The sequence below is a fragment of the Naegleria fowleri genome (genome assembly GCF_008403515.1).
Source record: "Naegleria fowleri strain ATCC 30894 chromosome Unknown tig12, whole genome shotgun sequence".
NCBI lineage: Eukaryota > Heterolobosea > Eutetramitea > Acrasida > Naegleriidae > Naegleria > Naegleria fowleri.
In genome coordinates this window covers 548,642-573,811 of record NW_025407944.1, presented here as the reverse complement: position 1 = coordinate 573,811, position 25,170 = coordinate 548,642, and the positions used below count along the sequence as shown (strand labels likewise).

The window sequence follows — 25,170 nt, the reverse complement described above, 5'->3', positions numbered from 1 at the left end:
CGATGAAAGAACTTGGAAAAAAATGTCTTCACACCAAACCGAAACCACTTCTTCTTCCATCACCCAAGAGAGTGCAATATCGGAAAAGCATGCTGAGGAGTCATCCTTGCTCGAGAAATCACCCACTGAGATGACTCGTGAAGAACTTGTAAAAATTGCAACTCTTTATCAACAAGAAAAACGTTTAGCGATTAATTCTCAAAATATTGCTTCTTCCTCCGATGATGTCGGAAACAACATCCAAAGTACTAGTGCTGAAAAAGATAAAAAGAATGGGAAAGAAAAAACAAAGAAAAAGAACCAAAAGAATGAAATGGATTGGTCAAAACAACACATGGAATATATTGCATTAAAGATTGCCTATCTCGGATTTAATTATCAAGGTCTTGCTCGACAAGCACATACTACAAACACGATTGAATATCATTTATTTGAAGCACTGAAAAAGGTGAAATTGATAGAAAGTGAAGAAAAGAGTGAATATACACGTTGTGGACGTACGGATAAGGGCGTCTCTGCATTGGGTCAAGTCATTTCATTTTACGGACGAGCGAGCAAGGATCCCAATAAGAGTTTTGATTACGTGAAAATGTTAAATAATTTATTACCAGAGGATATTAGAGTGTTGGCATGGTGTCCAGTGACCAAGGATTTTGATGCTCGATTTGGATGCATTCAACGAACATACAAGTACTTTTTCATCAAACAAAATTTAAATATCGATAAGATGAGAGAGGCAGCTGAAAAATTCATTGGTGATCATGATTTTAGAAATTTCTGCAAAATTAATGCTGAGGACGTATCGAATTTCAGAAGAAAAATCTTAAATGTAGAAATTGTTAAATCAGATTTGTTTCATCAGCAGCATGGAAGTGACACTTACTACGATATGTACGAAATTGTGGTGTGTGGATATTCATTTTTGTGGCATCAAATTAGATGTATGGCAGCTGTTCTCTTTTTGGTTGGAGAAGGGAAGGAAGAGCCCAGTATTGTTTCAGATTTGCTTGACATTGAAACATACAAGGCACGCCCACAGTATCCAATCGCATCAGAGTATCCTCTAGTATTGTATGATTGTGTGTTTGAGGACTTGAAATGGGTGCACAGCAATTTTGAGACTCCAGCTGAGGTGGCTTCTCACTTTTTTGAAATGTGGAAACATTGTTCAATCAAGACGTCCATGTATAACATTTTCTATCAAGCTGCGAACAATGCATTATTAGATCGATCTAAATTAGAGAGCGACTATGACAATCAAGAGAGCAAGTACATCACCCTGAGAAATGCTGTTGCCATCAGACCTCCTAAAGAGAGAGGACCAAAATATGTTCGACTGCTGGAACGGCCTACTGCATTTTCCTATGAAGAATGTTTAGAGAGTTTGCAAAAGAAAAAGAAGAAGCAATAGTATTTCCATTATTGAACAATTAATGGGCGTGCCACAGTACAATAAACACTCATGATGACACACAAGAAATTTTTGATCATTTTTTGTAAACCTTAATTTGGTCAGAATTATTAAAATCTTCATGATCAAAGGAAACACCCATCTTCCATATTCATTGCAAGAATGATCTTCGGTGGTTCCGGGGTGCGGCCTTCAAAGCCGTAGGGATGTAAAGTCCAGAGGTTCAATTCCTCCTTTCTTGCGTCACTGTTTTTGAAGAGCAGATTAACATGTATAGAGCACATCAGTGATTTGTTATTTTAATCTGAAGGAACGAACTATATGGTTAATAATTCGAATGATGAGGAAGCATTGTGTCAGAGGATGAACTTCTTCTGAAACGATTCAGTTGTGACATGATCCATTGCACGACATTGTTCTTCTTTTTGAGAATATCCTTATTTCCACGATCTGAACCTTCCATTCCAAGTCCCGGCAATTGCATGTCTCCAATGCTCAAGCTCACAAATAATGCAAGAGGAGTAAACCAAACACAAATGAAGAAAAAGCCTAAATTTCATGATTATCAATGAAATGTAATTGTCATGATTGAGAAATATTCGTAAAGATTAATGTCAAAGATCTGTTGATACACACGATTATCATATCGAATGAAATCTTACCTAGTAATTCTGAAAACTCATAAATGGGAGTATTAAAATCAATAAAGTAATAGTACCATCCTACATGTGAAACGATAAATCCAACTATTTCCAAAAAAATATTTGTGTCAACACATGAGATTAAATGTATTCATGCATTTTGATTTCTCGGATGATTAGAACTCATCATCATGCCACTTACCAATACTCAAAATGCAAGATGCTGATTTCACTCTCACAAATGGGAAGCTTGATAATAATTGATAGTAAGCAATATGAGATAATATTCCAATAGAAATACACCAGAAATAAAGTTCATCAAAAATCCACAAAATCAAATGTACCATCACCACCAACTTTCATTATTCAGTGATATTCATAGGAATATGATTATATTATATTATTATATTTTGAATATTTTAAACATCAACAGATGATCCGAAATAGTTCGTTGGAATCGTTCGGTCCGAAATTTCAAAGTTATCATCATCATTGAAAGCAAGAAAAATCATATTCATATTTCCAATCAATCCGTCCAATAATCATCACGCCAAATTTGAAATAAATCCATACATGCGATGATGATGATGATTTTAAATTCATCATGTGTTGTTGAAAACATACATAAATCATGTACGAAATCACCTTCCGAGTCATGACACTATTCTCTTCAGCCAATTCTGCCAAATAATACAATCCCGTAGCAACACACAAAATCAAAAACATAATTCCCACGTAGAGTGAGATGTGGCTAATAACAATGAAGGCGATCATTTTTTTTGGATCAATTTTCGTTTCCTTATTTGTGAATTCTGACGAGTCATCTTTGAGAACACCACGTGAAGTGAATGTCGTTGAAAGAATGAGCCCTTCCACTTTTTCAAAGATGATTTTCAGAAATGTTCTCTTGTTGAAAAATTTGTTTCATGGTTTTGTCAGATCATTGACTGAACGCATCGGAGTCATAAAGACCTTAAAACACAAGATTAACCTTCATTGTTGATGACTTTACAAAACACATTCGTGGTCACGTCTATCTATTCCAAGAATGTTCTCTCCTTAAAAGTAGCAAGACCTGTCACTACATTTTCAAATCAAAAAAAAAATAAAACTTGAGAGGTCTCATCACACTCACGAACAAAAACACCCGATCACTCGATCAATTATTTACATTCCTACAACATTATCAACACCATTATACAAGAAGAAAATGGCAAGCGTATTGAAAGGTCTTATGGGAGTGAGTGATAAAAAGAAAACTTTTAAAAAGATTATTGATTGTGACAACAAACTCAATGAGAGAATGAAACAAGCGATGCAACAGAGTACTTCATCGTTGGGAGTTGCTGGATTGGAAAATACTGTGAAATTGCCATGTAAGTAGCGGATGATGTTCATATGGATATTTTGACATTTGACGTTCTTGGATGATGACAGTTGGAGAGAAGAAAAATGAATGGTTAGGTATGTGAGTTGATCAAAACCAAATGAAACGAATCATGTGTGTTCTTCTTGTTCTCTTTCATTTCACAAATGATGACAACTTGGTATCAACTACAACTTTGAAAAATTAATTCACAATGTGAATTCAACAATGCTCACACTTCCATCGACCACAACAACAGCTGTTCACGTGGTCGATTTTGTGAATGGAATTAACATTCTATATGGCTCTCTTGAAGAGTATTGCACATCAAGCACTTGTCCTAAAATGTCAGCTGGTGAAAACTTTGAGTATTTGTGGATGAATGCCGACGATCCCAGATATGAAAAACCAACTGTTGTGAGTGCCAAGGAATATGTCTCATTATTGATGGAATGGGTTGAATCCATGTTGAACAATGAACAGATTTTCCCAACAGATGCCAGTCAAGATTTTCCAAAAGATTTTTCAAAAATTGTAAAGAACATTTTCAAGAGATTATTCCGTGTCTATGCACACATTTATGCTCATCACTTGGAACAAATTAAAATTCTTGGTGAAGAAGGTAAGGAATCTCACACACAAAAATGTTTAAGAATAATGTTCATATTTGTTTAATGATTTTGATAATGATGATGATGAATTCAAACATGTTGGAATGACCATCTGAATGATATTCACTCATTTTCAATCACTTGAATATTGATCAATTTAAATTATGGATAGCTCACCTTAATACTGCTTTTAAACATGTAAGTATACCTCCACACGTGTGTGAAACATTTATATATTTATTCAAATGTTTAACATTCAACACAGTTCATGTACTTTACCTTTGAATTTGATTTAATTTCTCCAACCGAATTAGAACCCATGGCTGAGGTGATTGTCACATTGATGGGCGATAAATTCAAAGCCAAGCTCAAGAAGTAAAAAGAGATCTACTATTCATATGCTACAATTCTGGAATATAACTTTCCAAAAGGCACACAACTTGCTAATAAAATTGAAATGAATGAAATGCAATGGTTAGTATTCGTACATAAAACAATCTTCATCATTGTCCTTTCAATTTGGACCAATTTGGAAAAGTTTGAAACTCCGAATTGTTGAAAAAAAATGGTATTGTACGATCTGTGTGTGATTGGCTCGGGTATTGCTGGAGCTTGTACGTTTCATCATGCCGTGAAGGAATATGAACATGTCTTGTTGTTGGAACAATTTGAGTTGATGCATACGAAGGGATCTTCACATGGAGAGTCAAGAATTATTAGGTAGGTCGGAAAAGTTGAAGCCTTTTTTTCATAGTTCAATGGTTGGAATAATACCAAATTCGTTGGCTTTTATGATGATCCGTCGATTTATGTAAACGTTCGGGATATTGATTGGGTTTGATTCATAACAAATTCTATGATCATTATCTTTGATTTTCAAAATTCTGCAAACATTTACTATTGATCTTTGATGATTTTCACTACATTCTTTATCACAGAATTGCCTATGATGATATTCATTATTCATCCATGGCCTCAAAGTCTCTTGAATTATGGCCTCAAGTCCCTCAGTTTGAAACCTTTTACAAGAGGACGGGTGGTCTTGATATTGGTCCTCTTTCCGATGAAAGTATCAATAAGGTAGTTCAAGTTTCACGAGAGAGAGGTTATCCTCATGAGGTTTTACAGGGTCAGCAATTTCGTGATCGATTTCCTCAATTCTCTGGTCTTCCAGATGATACTTTGGCTGTCTACCAACCAGAAGCTGGAATGCTGAATCCAAACAAGATTCGATCTATTTTGTTAAACAATGACGGAAGTGCCTATGATGTTGAAAAGCATCGCATTGTAGAGAAGGAACGAGTTGAAGATTTGATTGAAGACGAAAACAGTGGAAATTTCACAATTGTGACAAATAAGGGAAATAGATTTGAGGCAAAAAAATTGGCAATCTGTGTTGGAGCTTATTGTAAAAATTTCCTGAAAAAACACTTTGATTTGGATATTCAATTTGAAGTATTGAGAATGTGTTACTATTACTGGAAGATTGGAGAACGTGGAATGAAGGAGAATGTTTATATGGACAATTCAGTAAGTATTGTGTTATTGGAATATTTATTGAACATTTTGTCAACATAATTTATTATCGTTCCAAACACACTCCTAACATGTCTTTTCCTTAGCCAATCTGGATCATGTGGGGTCAGGATCCCTTTGTTCACGATGAAAAATTAGATTTGGCGTACTATGGATTTCCATCTTGGGAAAAGCCTGGCTACATCAAAACTGCATCTCATCATCCGTATAAAGATGTAGAAAGAGGGTTCGACCCTGACGAGAGGGCTGCACTCATTGATGAAGGAAAAGAGCCACCAGTTCAAAAAGAAAAAATTGATAGAAGTATTAACTTCCTTAAAAAAGCCACTCCTGAAGGCTATCTTGATTTTAGCGAGAGTTATGAGGAGATTATTTCTCAGAAGGATCGTGTTGTGACGTGCTTGTATGAAATGACACCAACCGAAGATTTCATTATCGATTATTTACCAACTAAAAGTGGAAAGAAGAATGTTGTTATGTTTGGTGGTGGAAGTGGCCATGGATTTAAGGTGAGTTGATCATGAAAAAAGGACGATTTCTTTTGAAAATGCTAACAAATTTGTATGAAATTTAGTTTGGAATTGTTGTTGGAAAAATGCTTTTGGAGTTATTAGAGCATCAAAACAATGGAGATCAATTCTCTGTCGTGGACGTTCCTCTTAACAAATTCTTACTCGACAAGGTTCTCATAAAACAGTAACTGTTGTGTTCTTCAAAGAATATTAGCATTCTTCATTGTACACAATTCTGGCCTTTAAACAATCTTAGGGTTGGTGCTTTCTCAATAAATTATTCGCTATCAACAAATTGCATGAAATATTCATCATTTTCTGAAATGTCATCATCTTCAGAGTTGATTTTTTGTTTCTTTTGATTTGGTTCATCGTCACCCAATTCAACATTGAATGTGTTGATCGATCGCTTCAAAGTTTCATTAGATTCATTGTCGCTATCATCGGATAAACCTGTCTCTGCTTCAGATTCACTTGAATCCTCTTCAAACGCAGGAGACGAAGGTTTTTTTCCAATTACACCCGAACAGGTGTCAGCTCCACATTTACACACTTGCTGCTCTGATTTGTCATCATAAATCGTAAAATGATAATTATATGTAATTTCCTCCCCAAACGCAATGTCTCGAATTGCAAATATTCCAACTCGATCGTATCCGTTCACAGACCAAACTTGTGTACATGCATTAGGATCACACGAGTGATTAATAAATCTTCCAATATTTCCCATCCATGTCGCATCAATAATTTCATTCTCATTCAAATTCATACAATAGTGATGAAGAGATTTATGATATTTTCTGCTTGTTCGTTTCTCAAATCTATTGATTGAGATCACTTCTCCAACATATTCAGTGATGAATTCACCTTTCGTGATGACTGGTTGGTTACATTTAACACCAATTCCTTTACCTTTGCTGTAAAAGCAAACAATATTTGGGTATTGCATGTTTGTGAACATTTTGTTGTCACAAAGTGATCCGCACTGACAATCTGTCGAGCACTCGACTTGTGACAAGTAATTTAAACATTCGTGTTTCACACATTTGATGCTACAATTACATCGATTATCGTTATGAGCCGTTGGAGGTGTTTTCGAGTTTCTTTCATTCTCCAAAATGTACACAAAATCATCAGGTAATTTCAAGTTTGGAAAGTACTTGTCTATCAATTCAGGTGTTGCAATATTCTTTTTCGGATCTGCAATTTTCAATTGTAGTTTCTTGTAAACTTTCATAAATGGATTCTTTTTCTTTTTCTCTTTTTTTCCAGAAGTTGTGGTCTTGTCTTTTGATGAGGAAGAAGAATGGTTGCTTTTGGTGGTGCTTATAGAAGAGGTTGATGATGATTCGGAAAGGAGAGCTTGGGATGGTGTGTTATGTGAAGTGGATTCGGTTTTTGATGAGTTGTGCTTTTCATTGACAATCATATTATTCGTCGAAGGTAAAGACGAAATCAATGGAATTTCAATTCTCTTGTATCGATAGTTGCCTCCAATGTGATGATAAGTCACATGAGTCTTTTTAACGATCATTGCATTAATGTGATACGATTTTTCTGTGGATATTGGTTTCACTCTTTCAAGAGCTGTTATTTCATATTCTTTAAAAGTTTTAATTAAAGCATCGAGTTGCTCGGGATTAAACGAGGATGCAGTCGAAGGCTTGTCGATACGTCTGCGAGGATTGTTAGTACTACATTCTCTGAACTTTTGCAATAGTGATTTCTCTAGGGAAGGTTTTTTTATGGGTTGATCGGAATTTCCTCCATTTGAATGATGATGATTCTCTGTTGATGACGATGATAGTGGTGGTGGTGCATTGGAGGATTCCAGTGTTCGAGAAGATGACTCCGATTCGTTATTATTTTCGCTCATTTTTTTTGTTGAGATTTTAACATGCAAAAAGAGTTGTAGTCTCAATTACAAGATAATTTATTCTTGGTTGATTTGTTTAAACAATTGAGGAGGATGGAACAGAGTTCAAACCGCACTTGCCCTTACCACGAATAATACGGAAATATCCATCTTCACCCCAATCTGTATATGGTAATAGAGTTGATTCATGAATGAAAAAAAGAATCGCTTGTTAAAAATCCGAATAAATTCAAAAAAACATACCTGAACCCCAAGAGTTCTTAACAATCCAATAATTCTCTTCAGAACCGAGCCAGCTCTTACCAACACCATAACCAACAATCAAAACACCGTGGTCCAAATCTTGAGGATTACAGAACCATGGATCAGAGATACCAGAAGTGTAGTATTGCAACCATTCGGCATTGATAGCAATGGAGATTGGTCCGTTAGCAGCGAGCCAAGCAGCCATTTGACTCTCATCACTTGAAATAGATGTCCAGCTGGAGATGGTAGCAGCAACGTTGCTCTTGTTGAATCGGCAAGTGTCATCAACTCCTTCGTATGGATAAGAGTCCTCAGTGTCCAAACCACCGTTCTTGATAACGTATTGGAAAGCAGACCACATCAAACCACCATTGCAACCAGAGTCGCAAGCTTGTTGGTTTTGATAAGTGACACAGTTGTGATCACAGTCAACCAATTGTTGTTCGGATAAGCTGACAAGTTTACCCTTCTTGATGGCCCATTGACCTTCAACGTTACCAGTGGTGGAGAAAGTCCAGCATGAACCGCAAGCACCTTGATTCTTGACACGAGTAACAGCTCCATGTTGTCTCCAGTCGAACGACTGTTGTTGAGATAATGGAAAAAGTCAGTGATAATGAATTCAAACAAGTTCAAATAAAATAGTGATCATGATGTGCAGAAATGATGATGCATTCCAATTGTGATCAAGGATGATACGTGATCATATGATGATGACAAAATGATGTTAACAAATAATAAAAAATCATTGCAAAGATACTTACGGTTGGAGCAGTTTGGACTTCCTTTTCAGAAAGAACGGCATGTTGTGGGGCAGCCAAAATCTTCTTGGCTTCCTCTGGAGTGTAAGTCTTCATCAAGAACATTCTCTTGAATTCTTCTGGGGTCAAATCAGAGAACTTGGTGATACCGAAGTTTTCTCTCTTTCCAACATGATTATAATATCTGGACTTCTCAACGTTGGCCTTGAAAATTTGATATCTATTATTATGTTCTTCAGTACCATAGACCTTGGCATACTTTCTGGAGAACTTGATGAAGAGCTTCTTCATCTCACTCTCGGCCAAAGGCTTGTACTCTTGAGCCAACACAACACCAACACAAGCAATCAACAAAACGGCAGCAATCAACAAGGAACGCATTTTTTTCGTTTTTTTACAACACGAGAGCGGACGGGAGATTGTTCTTTAAGTGGTCCTTGTTAACTCCGAACACTCCTGCAACCTGAGATTTCACAACCATTTGAATCGACTTGTATGCAAAGAATGATTTCCTTTCTCAAGGTAAAATAGTATTCTGAAAGGACTCGCAATCAATGGAATATATACTTTTGGGAAAAAACCCAAAAAATTTGAAATGCTTTACGTCGCACTTGCTCTCGAAGATGTTTTTTTAAGGTTTAAACGTAAAGGTGAAAACTTTGATGGATAAAGTTGCTCAACAAGAGCTAAAGCAAGAGCAAGAGGCTCTAAAGAACAAGATTGCCGAATTGATGGAAAGAAGATTCAATCAAAATTGAAAGAGAGACGAATTTATAAAATCCAATCGTACCATTTTCGTGGTAGATTTTGAATCTGACCTTGTATGGACTCTTTTTGCTCTTTCGATCTCAGCAATGAAATTACTTCATTGTCCTCTTCTTTTTGTTTCTCAATAAATTTCTCATGCTCTCTCCATCGTCGTTTCTGATCGATCATTTTCACAACCCTCAAAACTGCATATAAAAATGTTCCGACAATGATTAAACAACTTCCAGTAATGTGTGACCATGTTGGTTTCAATAATTGAATATTCCAACTTCTTGGAACCAAATGAGCAACACTAATAATGGTATAAAATGCTAATTGAGGAAATATCAAAAATTGTTGTATCAAGCCAACACTAATCGCTTTTGAATAGACTGTAAGAGCCAACACTGAACTCTGAAAAATCAGTGTGACTAACACTCCTCCCAATACTAATCCAAACATATCCAATCGAGTGAACATGGCTTGCCAAACTGTTGGTTTAGAATCTGCAAAAGGTAAAATCGTTTCCATCACCAAAGCTGGAATGAGCATGAAGAGTGCTGCAATAAACATTTTCACCATTGTCATTTCCAAAATATTCATTCTCAAATGCTCGTATTTTTCTTGTCGTGTCACTACGAATCGCATAGTGACGAACATGAGACCAGTACAGAAAGCAGAGGCTAAATTCACAACCACAGCTGGAATATTAGAGACATGTACACTCCATCCCAATCCAACATCTAAGCTTAATAGTATTGCTCCTGATGTCACAATGAGTGCGAAAAGTACTTGAAGAAGTGTCGGCCTTTCACTTCGAATGAGAAATGAGAGCACAATGATCCAGAAAATGCTTGACGTTCGAAGTAACACGTTGATATTGATAGAGGCTTTGTCAAGACCTAAATTTGTGAGTACAATCACTCCTGCAAAGAGAAATCCAACCAGTATTAACTCCTTCCTAATTTGACAGTAATAATTGATATTTCAAATATTTTTACAATATTTTGAATGAATTTGTTCAGATGATTGATATGACCGTACAGGTGATTGATGCCATTTTAACAATACAAATTCAATATAAATTCAATAATGATCAAATTCAATAATTATCAATTATTTTTGCAATAAATATATTCACAATTTTTAGATAATCCTACAACAACAGCACGTACACTTTTAACAGAAATGCTTTCAATCCTCCGCTAAATATAAAGTATGGTTGTTTCACTTCAATGAATTTAATCATGATTAATCGATGCAACAGCACTGCTACCAGTAAAATAATGGCAGTGCATATCACTTGAATAAACGACGTTGTTACGGGATAGTGAAAGCCATGCCCACTACCAAATCCAGCATATAAACTCTTGTTATATAAAGGCAAAATGAGATCAAATAGAATAAAAAGTGTTAAAAACACAAGAAAGAGAAATATTGAATTTTTTCTGTATTTTTGTTTGCCTGTTTGATGGTTCTGGTCGTAGGATGAGTTGACATTAAGATTTCTCATTGTAGACATTTTTTTAATCTTCTTCCTCGTCTTCACTTTCGTCGTCTTCATTCGTGGGTTTTCGTTTGGTTCCTCGTCGTCGTGAGACCAGTTGAGCAGTCGGTTGAGAGGAAGTGGCGGTGCTCGATGAAGAGTTTGTGCGAGCGTTCGATGATGATGAGTTTGTTTTTCTGGACGATGTGGAAGCTGTTGAGGTTGCATGGTTTGGCAAACCAGCATCAGTGTCAACAACTGATCGATGGTCAACTACACGTTCTACGATCGATGAACCATTAACAAATTTTGTCTTGTAGAGAACGTTTGCATTTTGAAACATTCCTTCCTTAAGAGAAACCACAATAAATTGTGAGTTTGTAAAGTGAGTCTTCAGCATGCGACCAATATTTTGCGTGTGAGATGGATCCAAAGCTGCATCAATTTCGTCTAAAATATAGACAGGGGCTGGTTTAAATCTGAGAAGAGCAAGAATGAGAGACAGTGCAAGCAATGACCTTTGACCTCCACTCAATTCTGTTAATGATTCTTTCCAAACTCCATTGAATGCAACACGAACTTCTAGGCCGTCCAATGCACCATTCACAGCGTCTGAAGGAGGTTCAAGCTTAGCTGTTGTGCCATTAAGAAGTGTTGAGAAAATTGAGCCAAAATCTTCATTCACTTTTTTCCAGGTAGACTCGATAGCTGTCTTTTTCTTCTCATCCAAATCCTCAATAACATGCTCAATTTTGTGTCTATCCTGTTGAACAATTTCTCTCTTATTAACTAAAGTATTATATTCTTCGACTGCTTTTTCATGCATGGCCATTGCCTTTTTGTTGATGCTTTTCGAAAGGCTGTCACATTCTTCCTTCAGTTTTGCAAGACGTTGCTTGCATTCTTGCAGTGACTGATTGTTCTTATCAAAGTGGAATTCTGTATCAGGTTTGTTGAAGTTTTCCTTTTCGTTTTTGATCCACTTGTATTCACTTTGCAACGCGTTCAAAAGGGTTGTAAGTTTTCCAGAATTCTTTCCTGAATTAGAGAGGGTATGTTCTACACTTTTAATTTCGAGAAGAACATCTGATACATTCTGTGCATACTGATCTTTCAGTTCATTGAGTTTTGAGATTTCTTCATCTGACTTGGAAAACTTCAATCTACATGCTTTAAGAGTTGTACTTTCATTTTCATATGCCTCAGTGGCTTCGTCAACATCCTGCTGCAATTTTTTAAAACTGTTTTCCAAGTTTGATTCAATTTCAGTCTTTTTTGTTTCATATTGAGTTTTCATATCCTTAATTTCTTCTTCCATTTGCTGTAGTTGCAAAGAAAGTTTATAAGAGTCTGCTTCTTTCAATTCTGATTTTGCTGTTTGTAGTTCCTTTTTAGCTTTTTCAATATTTTTGTCAATCATGTCGAGTTTTTGCTTTTTTACAGCCTCCTCATTGCTGGCCTTGCTAAACAGCTCTTGTTGTTTTTCCAAATCAACAAGCTCCTTCTCTTTGTTTTGCATATCAATCTTTGCTTGTTTCATATTTTCGTTGATCTTTACAATTTCTTGCTCCATTTCTTCGACTTGCTTCTTTGTTTGAAAATAGCTACTTTGTTCAATTCGCTTTTGTGCCAGCGAGTGTTCATGCTTTTTTAACCGTAGATCGTTTTTCAATGTATAATACTTGTCCTTAAGCTTTTTGTTCAGTTGAGATTTGAGAGTTTCAACCTTCTTCATGATGGAATCCCGTTCTTCTTCCATGAGCTTATGAGCTTCTAATTTAGAGAGTATCGATGTCTCGGGGTTGAATTGCCTTGAACCTCCTGTGAGTGTACCACTGGGATCAAAAACGTCACCATCATGCGTAACTGTTCGTGCGTAAATGGTCTTGTCAAAGGCGACCTTCTTTGCACTCTCCATATCTTTAGCTACTAGAGTTGATCCAAAACAATACTTCATGGCATTCTCTACCTTATTTTCATAATTGATTAAATCCAAAGCTAATTTGGCATCATTGTTGTGAACTTGTTTCATTAATTCTTGGTTTTCAAAACGCTTGCTATACGTGATATTGTTTAAGGGAATGACAGTCACTCGTCTTGAAATATTCCCTTTTTCAATGACTTCCTTTCCAGTTTTTTCAGTATCAACGACAAGTTGGCCAAGTCTGGGTCCAGCTGCTACTTCTAGAGCACAAGTATGTTGTGTATCCTTGATTCTAAAAAGGTTTGCTACTACGCCCATAACTTCACCTGACACATTTTCCTTATTATAGTCAAGGAAAATTTGTTCGAGTGTCATTTTCTTTTGGTTGATCTTGTTTGTTCTATCAAGAATATCTGCCTCGAGCATTTCGATTTGTTTTTCAATTTCAATATATTTGTTTTCGTTAAAACCCAACTGCTCTAATTGTTTTGTATATATGTTTACAACCTTTTCAATCTCTTCTAGCTGTTGTTTAAGGGATGACTCTTCAGCACTCTGCTTTGATAATTGAACCTTCTTTTCGTCAAGACTTGTTTTAAGATGAGCCAGCCTCATTTCACTCTGTTTCAAACTACTTTTGAGGGAAGTAATTGTCTGTTTACACTCTAAAACCTGCTCTGTGATGGTTTTCCCGTTACTGTCACTAATATTCACAGCTACACCTGCACTAACTGCTTCTTTTTGGCGTTTCATATTATCAATCTTATTTGTAAGATCCTGAATTTTTTGTTTGAGTTCTTCAGATCGTGCTACGGCATTGTGACATTTCTTTTCCAATTCCAATTTGTTGTTTTCTTCGTCCATGATTTGTTTTTGTAAGTTGTCCAATTGCGTTTTTTCTCGTTCATATTCTTCTTTTTTGTGTTCTAGCTCGGATTTTTTGTGGATTAGGTCTTTGTTGAGCCTTGCAACTTTGTTCTCCAGTTCTTTGGCCTCGTCTTTCATGTCACTTTGTCGCTGTTTCTTTAAGTTTTCAATTTTCTTTTGAGTTTCGGATTCTTTCTTCTGAAATTCGCTATGTTTTAATTCTAGTTCAGATTTCTTCTTCTTCAATAATTCTTCCTCATTTTTCAAATTTTTGAGCTGACATTCTGCCTTGTAGTATTCTAATGCAATGCAATACCGTTCCATATTTTGGTATTCATTCAAAATTTCGTTATATTTCATATACTTTGTCTTGTCAGCATTGAGCTTTTCTAATTTGGGTTCAATTTCTTCAGACAAAAGCTTTGCAATTTCTTCTAACTTTTGGTCCTTCTTTTGGATTGTTTTTTGGGCTTGATTCTTCTTTACCTCAAACATTCTAGTACCTGCAGCTTCTTCAATCATTCCCAAAATTTCAATTGGTTTCATGTTCAGCACTTTTGTGATTCGTCCTTGCATGATTAAAAAGTGTGGATTATTTACATTGAGTTGCACAGAATGAAACAAATTCTGTACTCGTGAGAGTTGAGCATTTCTACCATTGATCATGTACTTGTTTTTTCCACCAATCATAATTTGTCTGTATACAGTGATGGTGGACTGATCTTCGTATCCAACAGGTGAAGTACTCTTATCGCTATTATCGAAAACTACGCTCACGCTTGCTTTTGTTACATCAGCTTGGCCTTGTTTATAGATTAGTTCCTGTAGATTGTTCACTCTCACTTGACCAAGATTTGAAATTCCCAATACAAAACAAATTGCGTCCAGAATATTGGACTTTCCTGATCCATTCAAGCCTGTGATAGCATTAAAAGACTTATCAAATCCGTTCAATACGGTTCGAGTGGCATACGATTTAAAACCATCAATATGAATTTCCTTGATATGCATGGCTCGGTAAAGGTAGCAACAAATTCCGATGATTTCTATTCAAAGTATTGCGATAACTCTGTACAAATTTGAGAGAACTGATTTTTCAAAAGTTTCAAACTGATGATCACGGACACTTCTTTGGTTACAATGTTGTAGTGGATTTCAATGATTTTTGTTAACAGCGGTTTGATGATGAAAAAAAGCAAAATATTTCGTATGCTTTTCCGTTTGCTATTTTTTTGCCTTTCGTTTGAACAGCGGCAAGAGTTTTGGCGCTTGCAAAATTCAAAAAAAACTTTCACCTCACACACCATAACAGTAGCGAAAATGTCGATGGCAAGAAAGAGAGTCATGGAAGAAAGAAAAGCATGGAGAAAGGATCATCCATATGTACGTTCTTTCATTTGAATATAAATGATTCATGGCTGGATTAATTATCGTTTAAATGATCATTCCTGTGGATATTCCGATGGTTAACAAACACAAATTGTGTAAATACACATTCCGCATGTTTATTTGAACGACGTGAACACGACTTGTAATTGAATTTTATTCTTTAATTTGGATTCAAATCATTTGAATTAATTTTTGGGAATCATCAAATTCAATCATTATTATTATTACGGATCAATAATAACAACAATAATCATGTAACGAATTGGTGTCCTATTGTAATAGGGTTTCTGGGCCAGACCAGCACAAAACGAGGATGGCACAACAAATATCATGCTGTGGAATTGTGGAATCCCTGGAAAGCCAGGTACAATTTGGGAAGGAGGAGAATATCGACTTGATATTGAATTTCCAGAAGAGTATCCTGATAAACCACCAAAATGTAGATTTGTTCCTCCACTTTTCCATCCTAACGTATTCCCAAGCGGAACTGTCTGTCTGAGCATTTTGAATGAAGAAAAGGATTGGAAACCATCTCTGACCATCAAACAATTACTTCTCGGCATTCAAGAATTGCTTGATAATCCTAATGTAAAAGATCCAGCTCAAGCAGAGCCATTCCAACTCTATGTGTCAAATCGTGAAGAATATAATAGAAGAGTCCGACAATATGCTGCCAGATGCAAACCTACCGGTAATTAAGCGATTGCGTTTTGAATATCATATGCGATATGGAAAGACAAATGTTTTTTCTAGAAATTTACATATGCATGGATATTGTTGTAATGTTCATGAGCACCTAGTATGTATACTATGATGATTTTATAAATTATTGAATTTTCTCTCAATCACGTGATTTCCTTCGTCGGTTGACCTCAAGCGATCGATAGCCTTAACAATCAATTCAGAAAAAAGCCTTAAAAATGCTGCGAACTCAACAAGTGATGTCATGTATTGAGGAGCAAGTGTTGCGATTATTGAGAGAATTAACGATGAATACTGAGGAAATGAAGGAGAGATCTTCTCAATCCGTGTTGCCCGCAGGCCTAGCTTGTTCAGAGCATGAGGAAGAACGGAAGAGAAGGGAATTAACGTCGGAGCAACAACTTGGCATTGATTATCATGAAGGTCAACCTGAAAATCAAGTAAGGAAGAGCACAGAGCAGCCACCATTATCAGAGAGGTGCATCTTTTTTGCATTGAAGGATCTCTTTAATGCTCACTCAGCATTGCGTTTTGTTTCTAAACTTCAATTAATGCATCTCATTCTCCAACTTTGCGTTTACCATAAATTCTCCACGAAACGAGACATGTTCTATTGCATGAAACCTTTAATGAAAACCCAAACACAATGCAACCAGGTGTTGAAGGAACTCTCTGAAAACTGGAATGTCCATAGGCACGACTTGCATGTTGTACCACAATCCAGAGGAGAAGTGTGTGGACACGTTAGTTTTGTTCAACTGAGTTTGAATGATGTAGTGGGTGCGAGCACGAACGAAACATTGACGAGAAATGCAACCGATAGTCGAGTGATTAATGCTGCATTGCATATCAGTGCTCTGTCTACATGTTCTATTCCTTCCATTCCTCACTTACAGATTATTGGTTTTGATATTCCTCTCGAAGTGGACTCACTGCTCATCGTAGAGAAGGAATCTGTGTTCCAACAGCTCAAGCAAACACTTGAGGACAAGATCGAATTGCGAAAATATATTCTTATCACTTCCAAGGGCTATCCAGACGTGCCAACAAGAGATTTTATTGTCACTCTAGTTACCTATGTCGCCAAGTATCAGAAGAGAGCACTCAAGATTTATCTATTTACTGATGGGGATCCATTTGGAGCAGAAATCGCCCATGTTTACATTCATGGCTCCAAGTCTTTCAAGAACGAAAAGAAATACCTAACTTTACTTCACGCAGAATGTGAAGAAGCTTGCAAATACTGGCTAATGCAGACTTATTTGAATATTCAATGGATTGGAGTTCATTTGGAAGAGTTTTTGCTTGAAAATAGAGACCGAGGTAAATTGGAGTTGAATCCTCAATATAAGAGTTGTCTTCTCCCCTTAGATACCAACGATCACGGCAAGATTGATTCTCTTTTGAGTAGCTTGAGCGAATTTGAACACTCTTGCTGTGAAATGTTATCTCGTCAGCTTTGTTTCATGAAAGAATATTGTTGTAAGGTTGAAATTGAAGCCTTGTCATTTGCAAGGGTTGATTATTGGACTTACATTCTGGGAAAGACTTCTCTCTAGAAAGGATAATGAAGCAAAGTTGTTGTTGAATAAAGTTTACAAAATTTATTATTCTGCAAATTCTGAGAATGACAAAATCGCCTATAGACATGGACTCTTGAATCCCATGTAAACATTTCTTTCCACAGACTTCACGATGTCGTAAATACCTGCTCCGCCCATCAAGAATGTAGCAATTAGCGTCACAAACGCAACAATAAAGATCATGATAGATCTTCTTCCAGTCTTGTCCAACCACAAGTCCAACATGAGCTGTCCAAAAATACCGCACAAAATACCGGTTGCTAAGAACCACAATCCATAGTCCCATGGAAGCATACCAGCAATTAAATATTGAACAGTCGAAATAGAGGATGTGAAAAGAATCATAAAGCTTGTGGTGGCTTGTGAGGCAACTGGGTCACTTCCCAAAATAAGGAGCAACGGAGACTTGACCATGCCTCCACCAATACCAAGCATGGATGCCAAAATACCAGCACCAATACAAGCTGAATGAATTTGCAGGTATTATTATTATATTTCATAATGTAAAAATTCAAAGTTAGAAAAACCATGAAACAAATACAAACCAATTGGATAAATGGTAACATTGTACTTATTCCAATGAACGTCACCTTCAACAAATTGATATCCCAATTGCACTTTTCTTTCATGCTTCTTCAATAAATAAATAATAATACCCAATGCCATAGCTCCAAGAAGTGGGAAGCTGAGAGCTGTCAAAATCCAGTATCCAACACTACAACGGGTAACACTTGGAATAATCGATGGGGTACCATGACCTCCCTTCAACAAACTCAATGTAAAGACTGTCAACCAACAAATAATCAAAACAAGAATTTTTCCAAGAGGAGTTTTCTTTTCTGCCTCATAGATGGCCTTCAGTTCCTTCTCTTCTTCTGGATCCCTAGTGGAGAAACCAACTCCCTCATCTTCTTGTTGTTCTTCTTCAGTGTGATGCTCAATTTTGACTTCAGAATCGTCAACTCTTTGATTAGTATTTTCAACCTTTAGTAGGCTTTCTTCGTCGTCATTCACTTGATTGTAATCAGTGGTTGGTCTATTTCCATTAGATTGATCTTCAGAAGATTCAGCTGCCTTTCTTCTTGCTTCAGCTTCTAATTTAAATCTCTTGTAACCATTTCTGAACATGACGAACGAAGTTATACTCAAGGTGAGAATGACCAATACAACAATGAGCCAATCAGGGAACATCATGTTGAAAAAGACTCCAATAATTGTACCTAACAAAGTTGGAGGTTCCATCCTGTGTTTGACAGGAGTTGGTTTACAAGAGAGAGAAAATTTGTGTCACCCAAAAGAATCACAATAATAGATTAAATGGATTGACATCTTTTGCATGATACAGATTATAATCATTATACTTACATTAATGCAATATCGTAATCAATAAGAGGACGATCAGCGTGAGGGTGTCTCTTAAAACTCAAGGTAGCAATGTTGATGATACCAGCACCGAAAATCATAAGAGTTGAAATTGGAACTGCTAATGATGGAGGGAATTGACCAGCCACGTGCAACAACGGCACGAAAATACCACCACCTCCTGTTCCTGAAGCAGCAGAGAGCACACCTCCAATAAAGCACGTAATTGTAGCCAAAATATCCAAAGATGATACATATTCAAACAAATCCTTGTGCTCACAGACACCTCCTTGAGCTGGAGGGAATTTTCCAATCTTGTGACATGAATAAATTGTATGAATTTGATCGGAGCATTGTGTTGAATTAGTACAGAACGAACACTTGTTATCAATGCAAACTAGAGTCTCCAAACCTCCACAATCTTTCTCAACAGTTTCAGGAGTACAATTACGTCCAATAAATACCTGATAATTCGTAACATATCCAAATTTCTCTCCCGATGAGGAAGATGAGTTTTGATAGGTTGCAAGAGTAATGGCTCCATTCATATCAACCTTGGCAGACATCAAGGTCTTTGAACGATGATAATGATTCAAAACAGTGGTTGAGGTCGTCGTACTCTTAGCCTCCACCACCACCATCATGATGGGACTGAAAAGGAACAAAAGGATCAATACCGACCATAGGAACACACTCAACATCATCCAACGACCACTATTGTTGTAGTTATTCCCACTAGTGCTACTACTACTACTAGTACATGTTCGGAACAATTCTGTTTTCCTGTTTCTGTTGTTGTTGTTGTTGTTGTTGGCGTTGGCGTTGGAAAGGTGGATCATCATGGATGGTTCATTATTTTTACAAAAAGAAGAAGCAGTAGCAGCACAGTGTTTGGCCACAACAGCATTCATGATGTTGATGCGAGATGAGTGATGAAGAGGTGGTGGGTTCGTGTTTTAGTGTTATTCAATGGTCCAACAATGAATAATTTTTCTTCTTGTTCTTGGGAGGAGGAAGCAACACGATAATGGAAGAATAAGTTTCGGATTGAAAAATGATCAATCTCTTGTTGTTGATGATGGGTGGTTTAAAAGTCGTTTTATAGAACACAATGTTCTTCTTTACCACCAAAGTCTCAATGAATGGTCCTCTTTTTACGAGATTGGCTCAACACAGCGATGAGAGGAATCAAAGAGGAAATGTTTTTTTTTGATTCTGAATGACAAGAGACATGCGTTCCATCTAGTCACTGCAGCTTTGATGATTTTCAACCATCAACAAGGTACAGAATTGGAGTGAAAAAAGAATAAAAGTGTTGAAAATTCTTGGTAATTGTTTCGTTTTTGCATGTAAAATATAATGGGAAAGATATTAAAAAAGTTCAATGAGAGAACCAAACAAAACACGAACATGAACAAACGAACATTCTTGGTTTCAAAACCATTAATATTGTTGCTACTACAAAAAATTGTAATCAAAAGTTGCATCACTCGTTGACGTTTGTTGAAGTCACAACACTACAACCCTTTTGATTGTACGTAGCTGACTGAAATTCAACGAAATTCAATTGAATTATTCGCACATCCATTTAAAGAATCCTCTCGTTGATGTTGTTGTTGTGGAATGCAGAAATCAGATTCTCTCAAACTCTCATTCGAAAATGAGAAGCTCAACAAATATGAAAAAGCTTCCAACCAAAATAACTATTGGTGTGATAATGAGTCCATATTTGAGGAATGTAAAATAGTTGACTTGCTTATTTGTGATTCCATTTTGCCTCAGAATGGACAAGAACATAATTCCAGCCAAAGCTCCAAACAATGTTATATTGGCTCCAAAATTCGAACCCAAAATGAGTGAGAACATACTTCCCTTTCTTTGAATGGGTGTTAAAATTTTGTATTCCTTACTTGAAATGACGCTAGTGAAAAGAATAGTCATTGGTTGATTGTTAATAACGTTGCACGCTAGAGAGGAGAGATAGCTCATAACCATAGTAGCTGCGAGAATGGCTTGAACACTTGTTTTTCCTTCAGCAAGTGCTTCAGGTGACTGATTTCCTGAGAGCATGATAATAATTTCTGCTGCTTTCTTTGCCAATAAATCAGTCCATCCATAATAATTCAATAATTGGACAATGGTAAACATGGACAAAATGAAAGGAATAATTTTCCAAGGAAGACGGACAAGAACTTTCCAAATTAAAGAATCAAAAGGTTTCTGAATGGTTTTTCTGTAATAAATATTGAATAATTGTAGCGAGTCTATCACAATATCATAAATTAGCGAAAATCCAAAGAAGGAACATGTTACAATCCATGGAGGAATAGTTTCTCCTGTATCTCCAAATTTGATGAGGGAAGTGACACTCAGCGTCACTAAACATAATAGCAATGCCACTGATTTCACAACTGCTGATTTCACATCCAATGCTGAGGTAGAAGATTTTGTCACATTACTGTTCTCTTCAAGACTATGCTCAAGTAACGCTGGAGAGTCATCCAACAACGTTGTATTATTTAAATGAGTTGAGGCAGGATCATTATTTAAGGATCCTACTATGGCCGATGCGAGGGGTTCTTCATGTTGTTGTGAAGAGGGCTCCTCCAACTCTTCAATGCTTTGAGATTGACCTGACATTCGTACCTCTTCGTTTTGAGGATTTTCGCTTACTAGCTCAATTTTCTTTGGTATTGAGGAATAAAAGAAAGTATATAACAGAACAAAACAACCAATTCCTGAGCTAATTGCAGGTAAAGCCATCCACTTGGAATAAACCAAAAAGTTCAATTGATAGGCAAGAGCAACGATCACATTTGTTGGGTTTCCAATTTCCAGCAACACGCTCCAAACATTTGCAAGGAAAAATTGAGAAATGACGTACGGCACTGGATCTAAATTTCTGCTCGACAAACACATGTAGCAACAAATTGGTGTTAATGTCAAGATGACAATATCATTGGAAGTAAATATTGTCAATACACTTGCAAAAATTGAGAACCAAATAAATAATTTGTGTCCATTATAATTCGATTTTTTGATAATCCAATTAGCAATATAACTAAATAATCCAGTGACATCCAATGAAACACAAACATAGGACAATGACATGAAAAGTAACAAAATGCTGTACGGTTGTAAATGTTGACCTTCTGCACCAAGCAATCCAATTTTCATATTATTCCAATCTAACGTTCCACTCACAAATAAGACCACAATGGCAATCACTGAGGCCCAGCTCATATCCAAATCTATATGATAAAATTGAACGGAATGATTGAATAGTGTTTGCCATGAAGATGTTGATGACGATGATGGAATAGTTGTGATGGAATTATTATTGTCATTGGAATTTTCATTGATGTTCTCATCCACCACACGAGTAAAAGAACCATCATCATTTTCCATTCCACTTCTTCTCTTGAATAACTTTAATTGTAACCATCGGAACCATCTCTTCCAGGTTTGAATGGTTGGAAATATAGGTATCCTTGGTGCTCCGATAATAAATATAATATCTACGATGAAAACTGCCATGCAAAACCAGGCATGAAAGGTACTATTCGAGGTTGTTGTTGTTGTGGTAGAAGTAGTGGTATCCCTACCCAATGACGAGTCATTATTATTGATTATAGGTGATGGTGTTGTTTGAAACGAGCTCATCATTGTTGTTGTCTTGAGGATTTCCGAAATCATTTTTTTCGACTAATTTCAGAAATTTATTTGTACAATTTAGATATAAGTCAACAAAATGAACAAAAACTCACCCAATGAATGTCAACAATATTAATGCAAAGATATTCAAGTATGAATTGTTCAATGGTGAAAAACAATTCTCCCAAAAATGGGTGATTGCCATTTTCGTGAATTCCTTAATTGAATTTAACATCTTTAAAAAAATGATTTCACAATTTCTTGCTTCACATTTCAAATTATTTTCAATTCCACCCGAAAATACAAAGGATGAACCTCTCCAAAGAACTAATTTTTCTCAGACTCTTCACGAAACACTTTCCTTTCTTAAAAAACAAACGATTGAGTGGTTGGAAAAGGTAAAAACTGCCTTCATGGGACTTTATGAATCACATCCCATTGCTACATGCCTGGTTGGTGCTTGGATTGCAATTTATCTCATTCGGAAACATTTTCTGGAGGGAACCTTGTGTCCCTCATATTTATTACAACAAAAATCCATGAAAGGAAAATTTGTCATTGTAAGTTTCAACTGGTTTTTTAAATATATCTGAACATATCTTTTGGTTTTTTACAAATCAAAACCATGAACACAACATCCAACCTTTTTCAACGTTATTAAAACAATAATCCTTCTATTTACAATGAAATTATTGTAAACAAATGTTGCAAAAGATTACTGGAGCAAATAGTGGTTTGGGTTTAGAAACAGCCACTCAATTGGCCTTAATGGGTGCACGAGTGATTTTGGCAGTTCGCAATCCGAAACGTGGATTGAAAGCTCGAGATTTAATTATTCACAAAATGATGACACGAATGAAACAACACAATGCACCGGATGATACGCATATTCCATTGGAAAGTGTGCATGTCTTTATTTGTGACTTGTCGAATTTGGAAAGTGTGAAAGATTTTGTTTCGTCCTTGCAAATCATGTTTTGTGGAAATCCTACTCTGCATGTGAGTCAGAATGTGAATTTTCAGAATTCGTTGGTGGAGGAAGAGAAGAGAGAGGTTGCAGCTCAACCAGTGAATGCGAACCCAGCCAATCTTTTACAAACACCTCATTCTGCTCATGATGTCAAAAGTCACAAACCTCAAGGCGAGTCAACCTCAGGAGTCACTCTTCATGAAATTATTGAACATTTAGACAGTGAGGAAGAGCAAGACTTGGATAACCTTTCCTTTCATTCTTCATCTTTGGGAAGTTCATTTTCTCACCCCTCCGTTCATTCATCACACCATCACCACCATCATCAACCTCCTCCACAACAACTAAATCTTGAACTCCAAAGACAAGAATCACATCCAATTGTCGATATTCTCATTAATAATGCAGGAAGTTTTCTCACCACACATGGAGTGAGTGTCAATGGAATTGAAAGTCAATTTGCTGGAAATTATTTGGGACATTTTTTTTTAACTTACTTGTTGTTGAAGAAGGGAATGTTGAACAATCATTCACGTTTGATTAATATTGTCACTTCGTATTCTCTCTTTTCAAAATCAGAACATTTATCTCATCCCAAATTATTTAACTTCGACATTCAAGATTTAATTGAAAATTGTTCAAAAACATTCGACTATGAACAATTATATTTAAGAAGCAAATATGCCTTATACTTGTTCTCTCGCCAACTTCAGAAAGTATTTTTAAATGTTGGTTCTCTTTCCATTGCTTCGGTAATGTTTGGAGGTATGACATCAAGTCTTGATTGGCATCAGCAAGTACATGAGCAGGAGAATGCCATGTCTTTCTTTCCGCAACATGCAAAAGTAGTTTCAGTATTTCCTGGAGCGACTCGAACCTCTTCATTGGATCGAATTTCACCTTTCACTCGAATTTTCACAAGACCTTTAGAATGGTTGTTATTGAAAAGTCCATGGCTTGGTATTCAGACTATTCTCTATTGTTGCTTGTTACCATTCGATCAATTGCAAGGAGGAGGATACTATGAAGAATGCGAATGTGTGAGACCATTGGAATTTGAGGATTCCCAAGAAGAGGAGAGAAGGCAACGCTTGTGGTCTGTTTCTTTGGATTTAGTGAATCGTTTTGAAAAACTCTCGGAGAGTGGCAGCAGTACTGCGGAAGCTGTGTTGCATCCTTAATCTCAATTTCTTTTGGCAGAATTTGCTTTTGGTTTTAAAGATTCTTCTTTATATGTACAAATAAAAATTATTAATTGGTACTGTGTTTTTTTTATTAATAAAAAAAAATGCGAACAAACACATCATTGTCGGGATCCACCCTGAAACACTCGCTTCTCACTCTGCTTTCCATCATCAAATACTTGATTACGTATACACTTGAAAAAGATCCTTTCAAAATATACACTCTATTTACATTACCTGTGTTAACGTTTTTAAGTGTTCGTAATATTACTCTCACTCGGAAATTAACAAATCAAGTGTCATTGGCCATTGAATCCATTTAAAAAGAATAATTATCATTAT

General features: G+C 36.3%; 13 protein-coding genes across 13 annotated transcripts; 6 read left to right on the top strand and 7 right to left on the bottom strand.

Moving 5' to 3' along the window:
* Nucleotides 1-22: 22 nt before the first annotated feature.
* FDP41_011943 (uncharacterized protein) lies at nucleotides 23-1,411 on the top strand (the record flags this gene model as incomplete). Its single annotated transcript, XM_044702408.1, has 1 exon — nucleotides 23-1,411. The coding sequence occupies one exon, from the start codon at nucleotides 23-25 to the stop codon at nucleotides 1,409-1,411; it is 1,389 nt and encodes a 462-aa protein (XP_044566795.1).
* A 325-nt stretch (nucleotides 1,412-1,736) lies between these two features.
* On the bottom strand, nucleotides 1,737-2,826 carry FDP41_011942 (uncharacterized protein; the record flags this gene model as incomplete). The annotated part of the gene is made up of 4 exons (XM_044702407.1): nucleotides 1,737-1,960; nucleotides 2,074-2,157; nucleotides 2,255-2,408; nucleotides 2,677-2,826. The coding sequence occupies 4 exons, from the start codon at nucleotides 2,824-2,826 to the stop codon at nucleotides 1,737-1,739; spliced, it is 612 nt and encodes a 203-aa protein (XP_044566794.1).
* A 436-nt stretch (nucleotides 2,827-3,262) lies between these two features.
* Nucleotides 3,263-4,408, top strand: FDP41_011941 (uncharacterized protein; the record flags this gene model as incomplete). The annotated part of the gene is made up of 5 exons (XM_044702406.1): nucleotides 3,263-3,428; nucleotides 3,490-3,516; nucleotides 3,678-4,040; nucleotides 4,202-4,227; nucleotides 4,295-4,408. 5 exons carry the CDS (start codon nucleotides 3,263-3,265, stop codon nucleotides 4,406-4,408), a joined length of 696 nt encoding a protein of 231 aa, XP_044566793.1.
* Nucleotides 4,409-4,594: 186 nt separating this feature from the next.
* On the top strand, nucleotides 4,595-6,265 carry FDP41_011940 (uncharacterized protein; the record flags this gene model as incomplete). The annotated part of the gene is made up of 4 exons (XM_044702405.1): nucleotides 4,595-4,749; nucleotides 4,968-5,559; nucleotides 5,652-6,074; nucleotides 6,140-6,265. 4 exons carry the CDS (start codon nucleotides 4,595-4,597, stop codon nucleotides 6,263-6,265), a joined length of 1,296 nt encoding a protein of 431 aa, XP_044566792.1.
* Nucleotides 6,266-6,354: 89 nt separating this feature from the next.
* FDP41_011939 (uncharacterized protein) lies at nucleotides 6,355-7,953 on the bottom strand (the record flags this gene model as incomplete). The annotated part of the gene is made up of 1 exon (XM_044702403.1): nucleotides 6,355-7,953. The coding sequence occupies one exon, from the start codon at nucleotides 7,951-7,953 to the stop codon at nucleotides 6,355-6,357; it is 1,599 nt and encodes a 532-aa protein (XP_044566791.1).
* Nucleotides 7,954-8,029: 76 nt separating this feature from the next.
* FDP41_011938 (uncharacterized protein) lies at nucleotides 8,030-9,341 on the bottom strand (the record flags this gene model as incomplete). Its single annotated transcript, XM_044702402.1, has 3 exons — nucleotides 8,030-8,115; nucleotides 8,197-8,782; nucleotides 8,964-9,341. 3 exons carry the CDS (start codon nucleotides 9,339-9,341, stop codon nucleotides 8,030-8,032), a joined length of 1,050 nt encoding a protein of 349 aa, XP_044566790.1.
* Nucleotides 9,342-9,731: 390 nt separating this feature from the next.
* Nucleotides 9,732-11,220, bottom strand: FDP41_011937 (uncharacterized protein; the record flags this gene model as incomplete). The annotated part of the gene is made up of 2 exons (XM_044702401.1): nucleotides 9,732-10,668; nucleotides 10,883-11,220. 2 exons carry the CDS (start codon nucleotides 11,218-11,220, stop codon nucleotides 9,732-9,734), a joined length of 1,275 nt encoding a protein of 424 aa, XP_044566789.1.
* Nucleotides 11,221-11,233: 13 nt separating this feature from the next.
* FDP41_011936 (uncharacterized protein) lies at nucleotides 11,234-14,995 on the bottom strand (the record flags this gene model as incomplete). The annotated part of the gene is made up of 1 exon (XM_044702400.1): nucleotides 11,234-14,995. One exon carries the CDS (start codon nucleotides 14,993-14,995, stop codon nucleotides 11,234-11,236), a length of 3,762 nt encoding a protein of 1,253 aa, XP_044566788.1.
* A 309-nt stretch (nucleotides 14,996-15,304) lies between these two features.
* On the top strand, nucleotides 15,305-16,072 carry FDP41_011935 (uncharacterized protein; the record flags this gene model as incomplete). The annotated part of the gene is made up of 2 exons (XM_044702399.1): nucleotides 15,305-15,367; nucleotides 15,656-16,072. The coding sequence occupies 2 exons, from the start codon at nucleotides 15,305-15,307 to the stop codon at nucleotides 16,070-16,072; spliced, it is 480 nt and encodes a 159-aa protein (XP_044566787.1).
* A 221-nt stretch (nucleotides 16,073-16,293) lies between these two features.
* Nucleotides 16,294-17,634, top strand: FDP41_011934 (uncharacterized protein; the record flags this gene model as incomplete). Its single annotated transcript, XM_044702398.1, has 1 exon — nucleotides 16,294-17,634. The coding sequence occupies one exon, from the start codon at nucleotides 16,294-16,296 to the stop codon at nucleotides 17,632-17,634; it is 1,341 nt and encodes a 446-aa protein (XP_044566786.1).
* An 81-nt stretch (nucleotides 17,635-17,715) lies between these two features.
* On the bottom strand, nucleotides 17,716-19,931 carry FDP41_011933 (uncharacterized protein; the record flags this gene model as incomplete). The annotated part of the gene is made up of 3 exons (XM_044702397.1): nucleotides 17,716-18,122; nucleotides 18,204-18,901; nucleotides 19,024-19,931. 3 exons carry the CDS (start codon nucleotides 19,929-19,931, stop codon nucleotides 17,716-17,718), a joined length of 2,013 nt encoding a protein of 670 aa, XP_044566785.1.
* Nucleotides 19,932-20,670: 739 nt separating this feature from the next.
* FDP41_011932 (uncharacterized protein) lies at nucleotides 20,671-22,716 on the bottom strand (the record flags this gene model as incomplete). The annotated part of the gene is made up of 1 exon (XM_044702396.1): nucleotides 20,671-22,716. One exon carries the CDS (start codon nucleotides 22,714-22,716, stop codon nucleotides 20,671-20,673), a length of 2,046 nt encoding a protein of 681 aa, XP_044566784.1.
* Nucleotides 22,717-22,919: 203 nt separating this feature from the next.
* FDP41_011931 (uncharacterized protein) lies at nucleotides 22,920-24,825 on the top strand (the record flags this gene model as incomplete). The annotated part of the gene is made up of 2 exons (XM_044702395.1): nucleotides 22,920-23,234; nucleotides 23,389-24,825. The coding sequence occupies 2 exons, from the start codon at nucleotides 22,920-22,922 to the stop codon at nucleotides 24,823-24,825; spliced, it is 1,752 nt and encodes a 583-aa protein (XP_044566783.1).
* Between the last annotated feature and the right edge of the window lie 345 nt (nucleotides 24,826-25,170).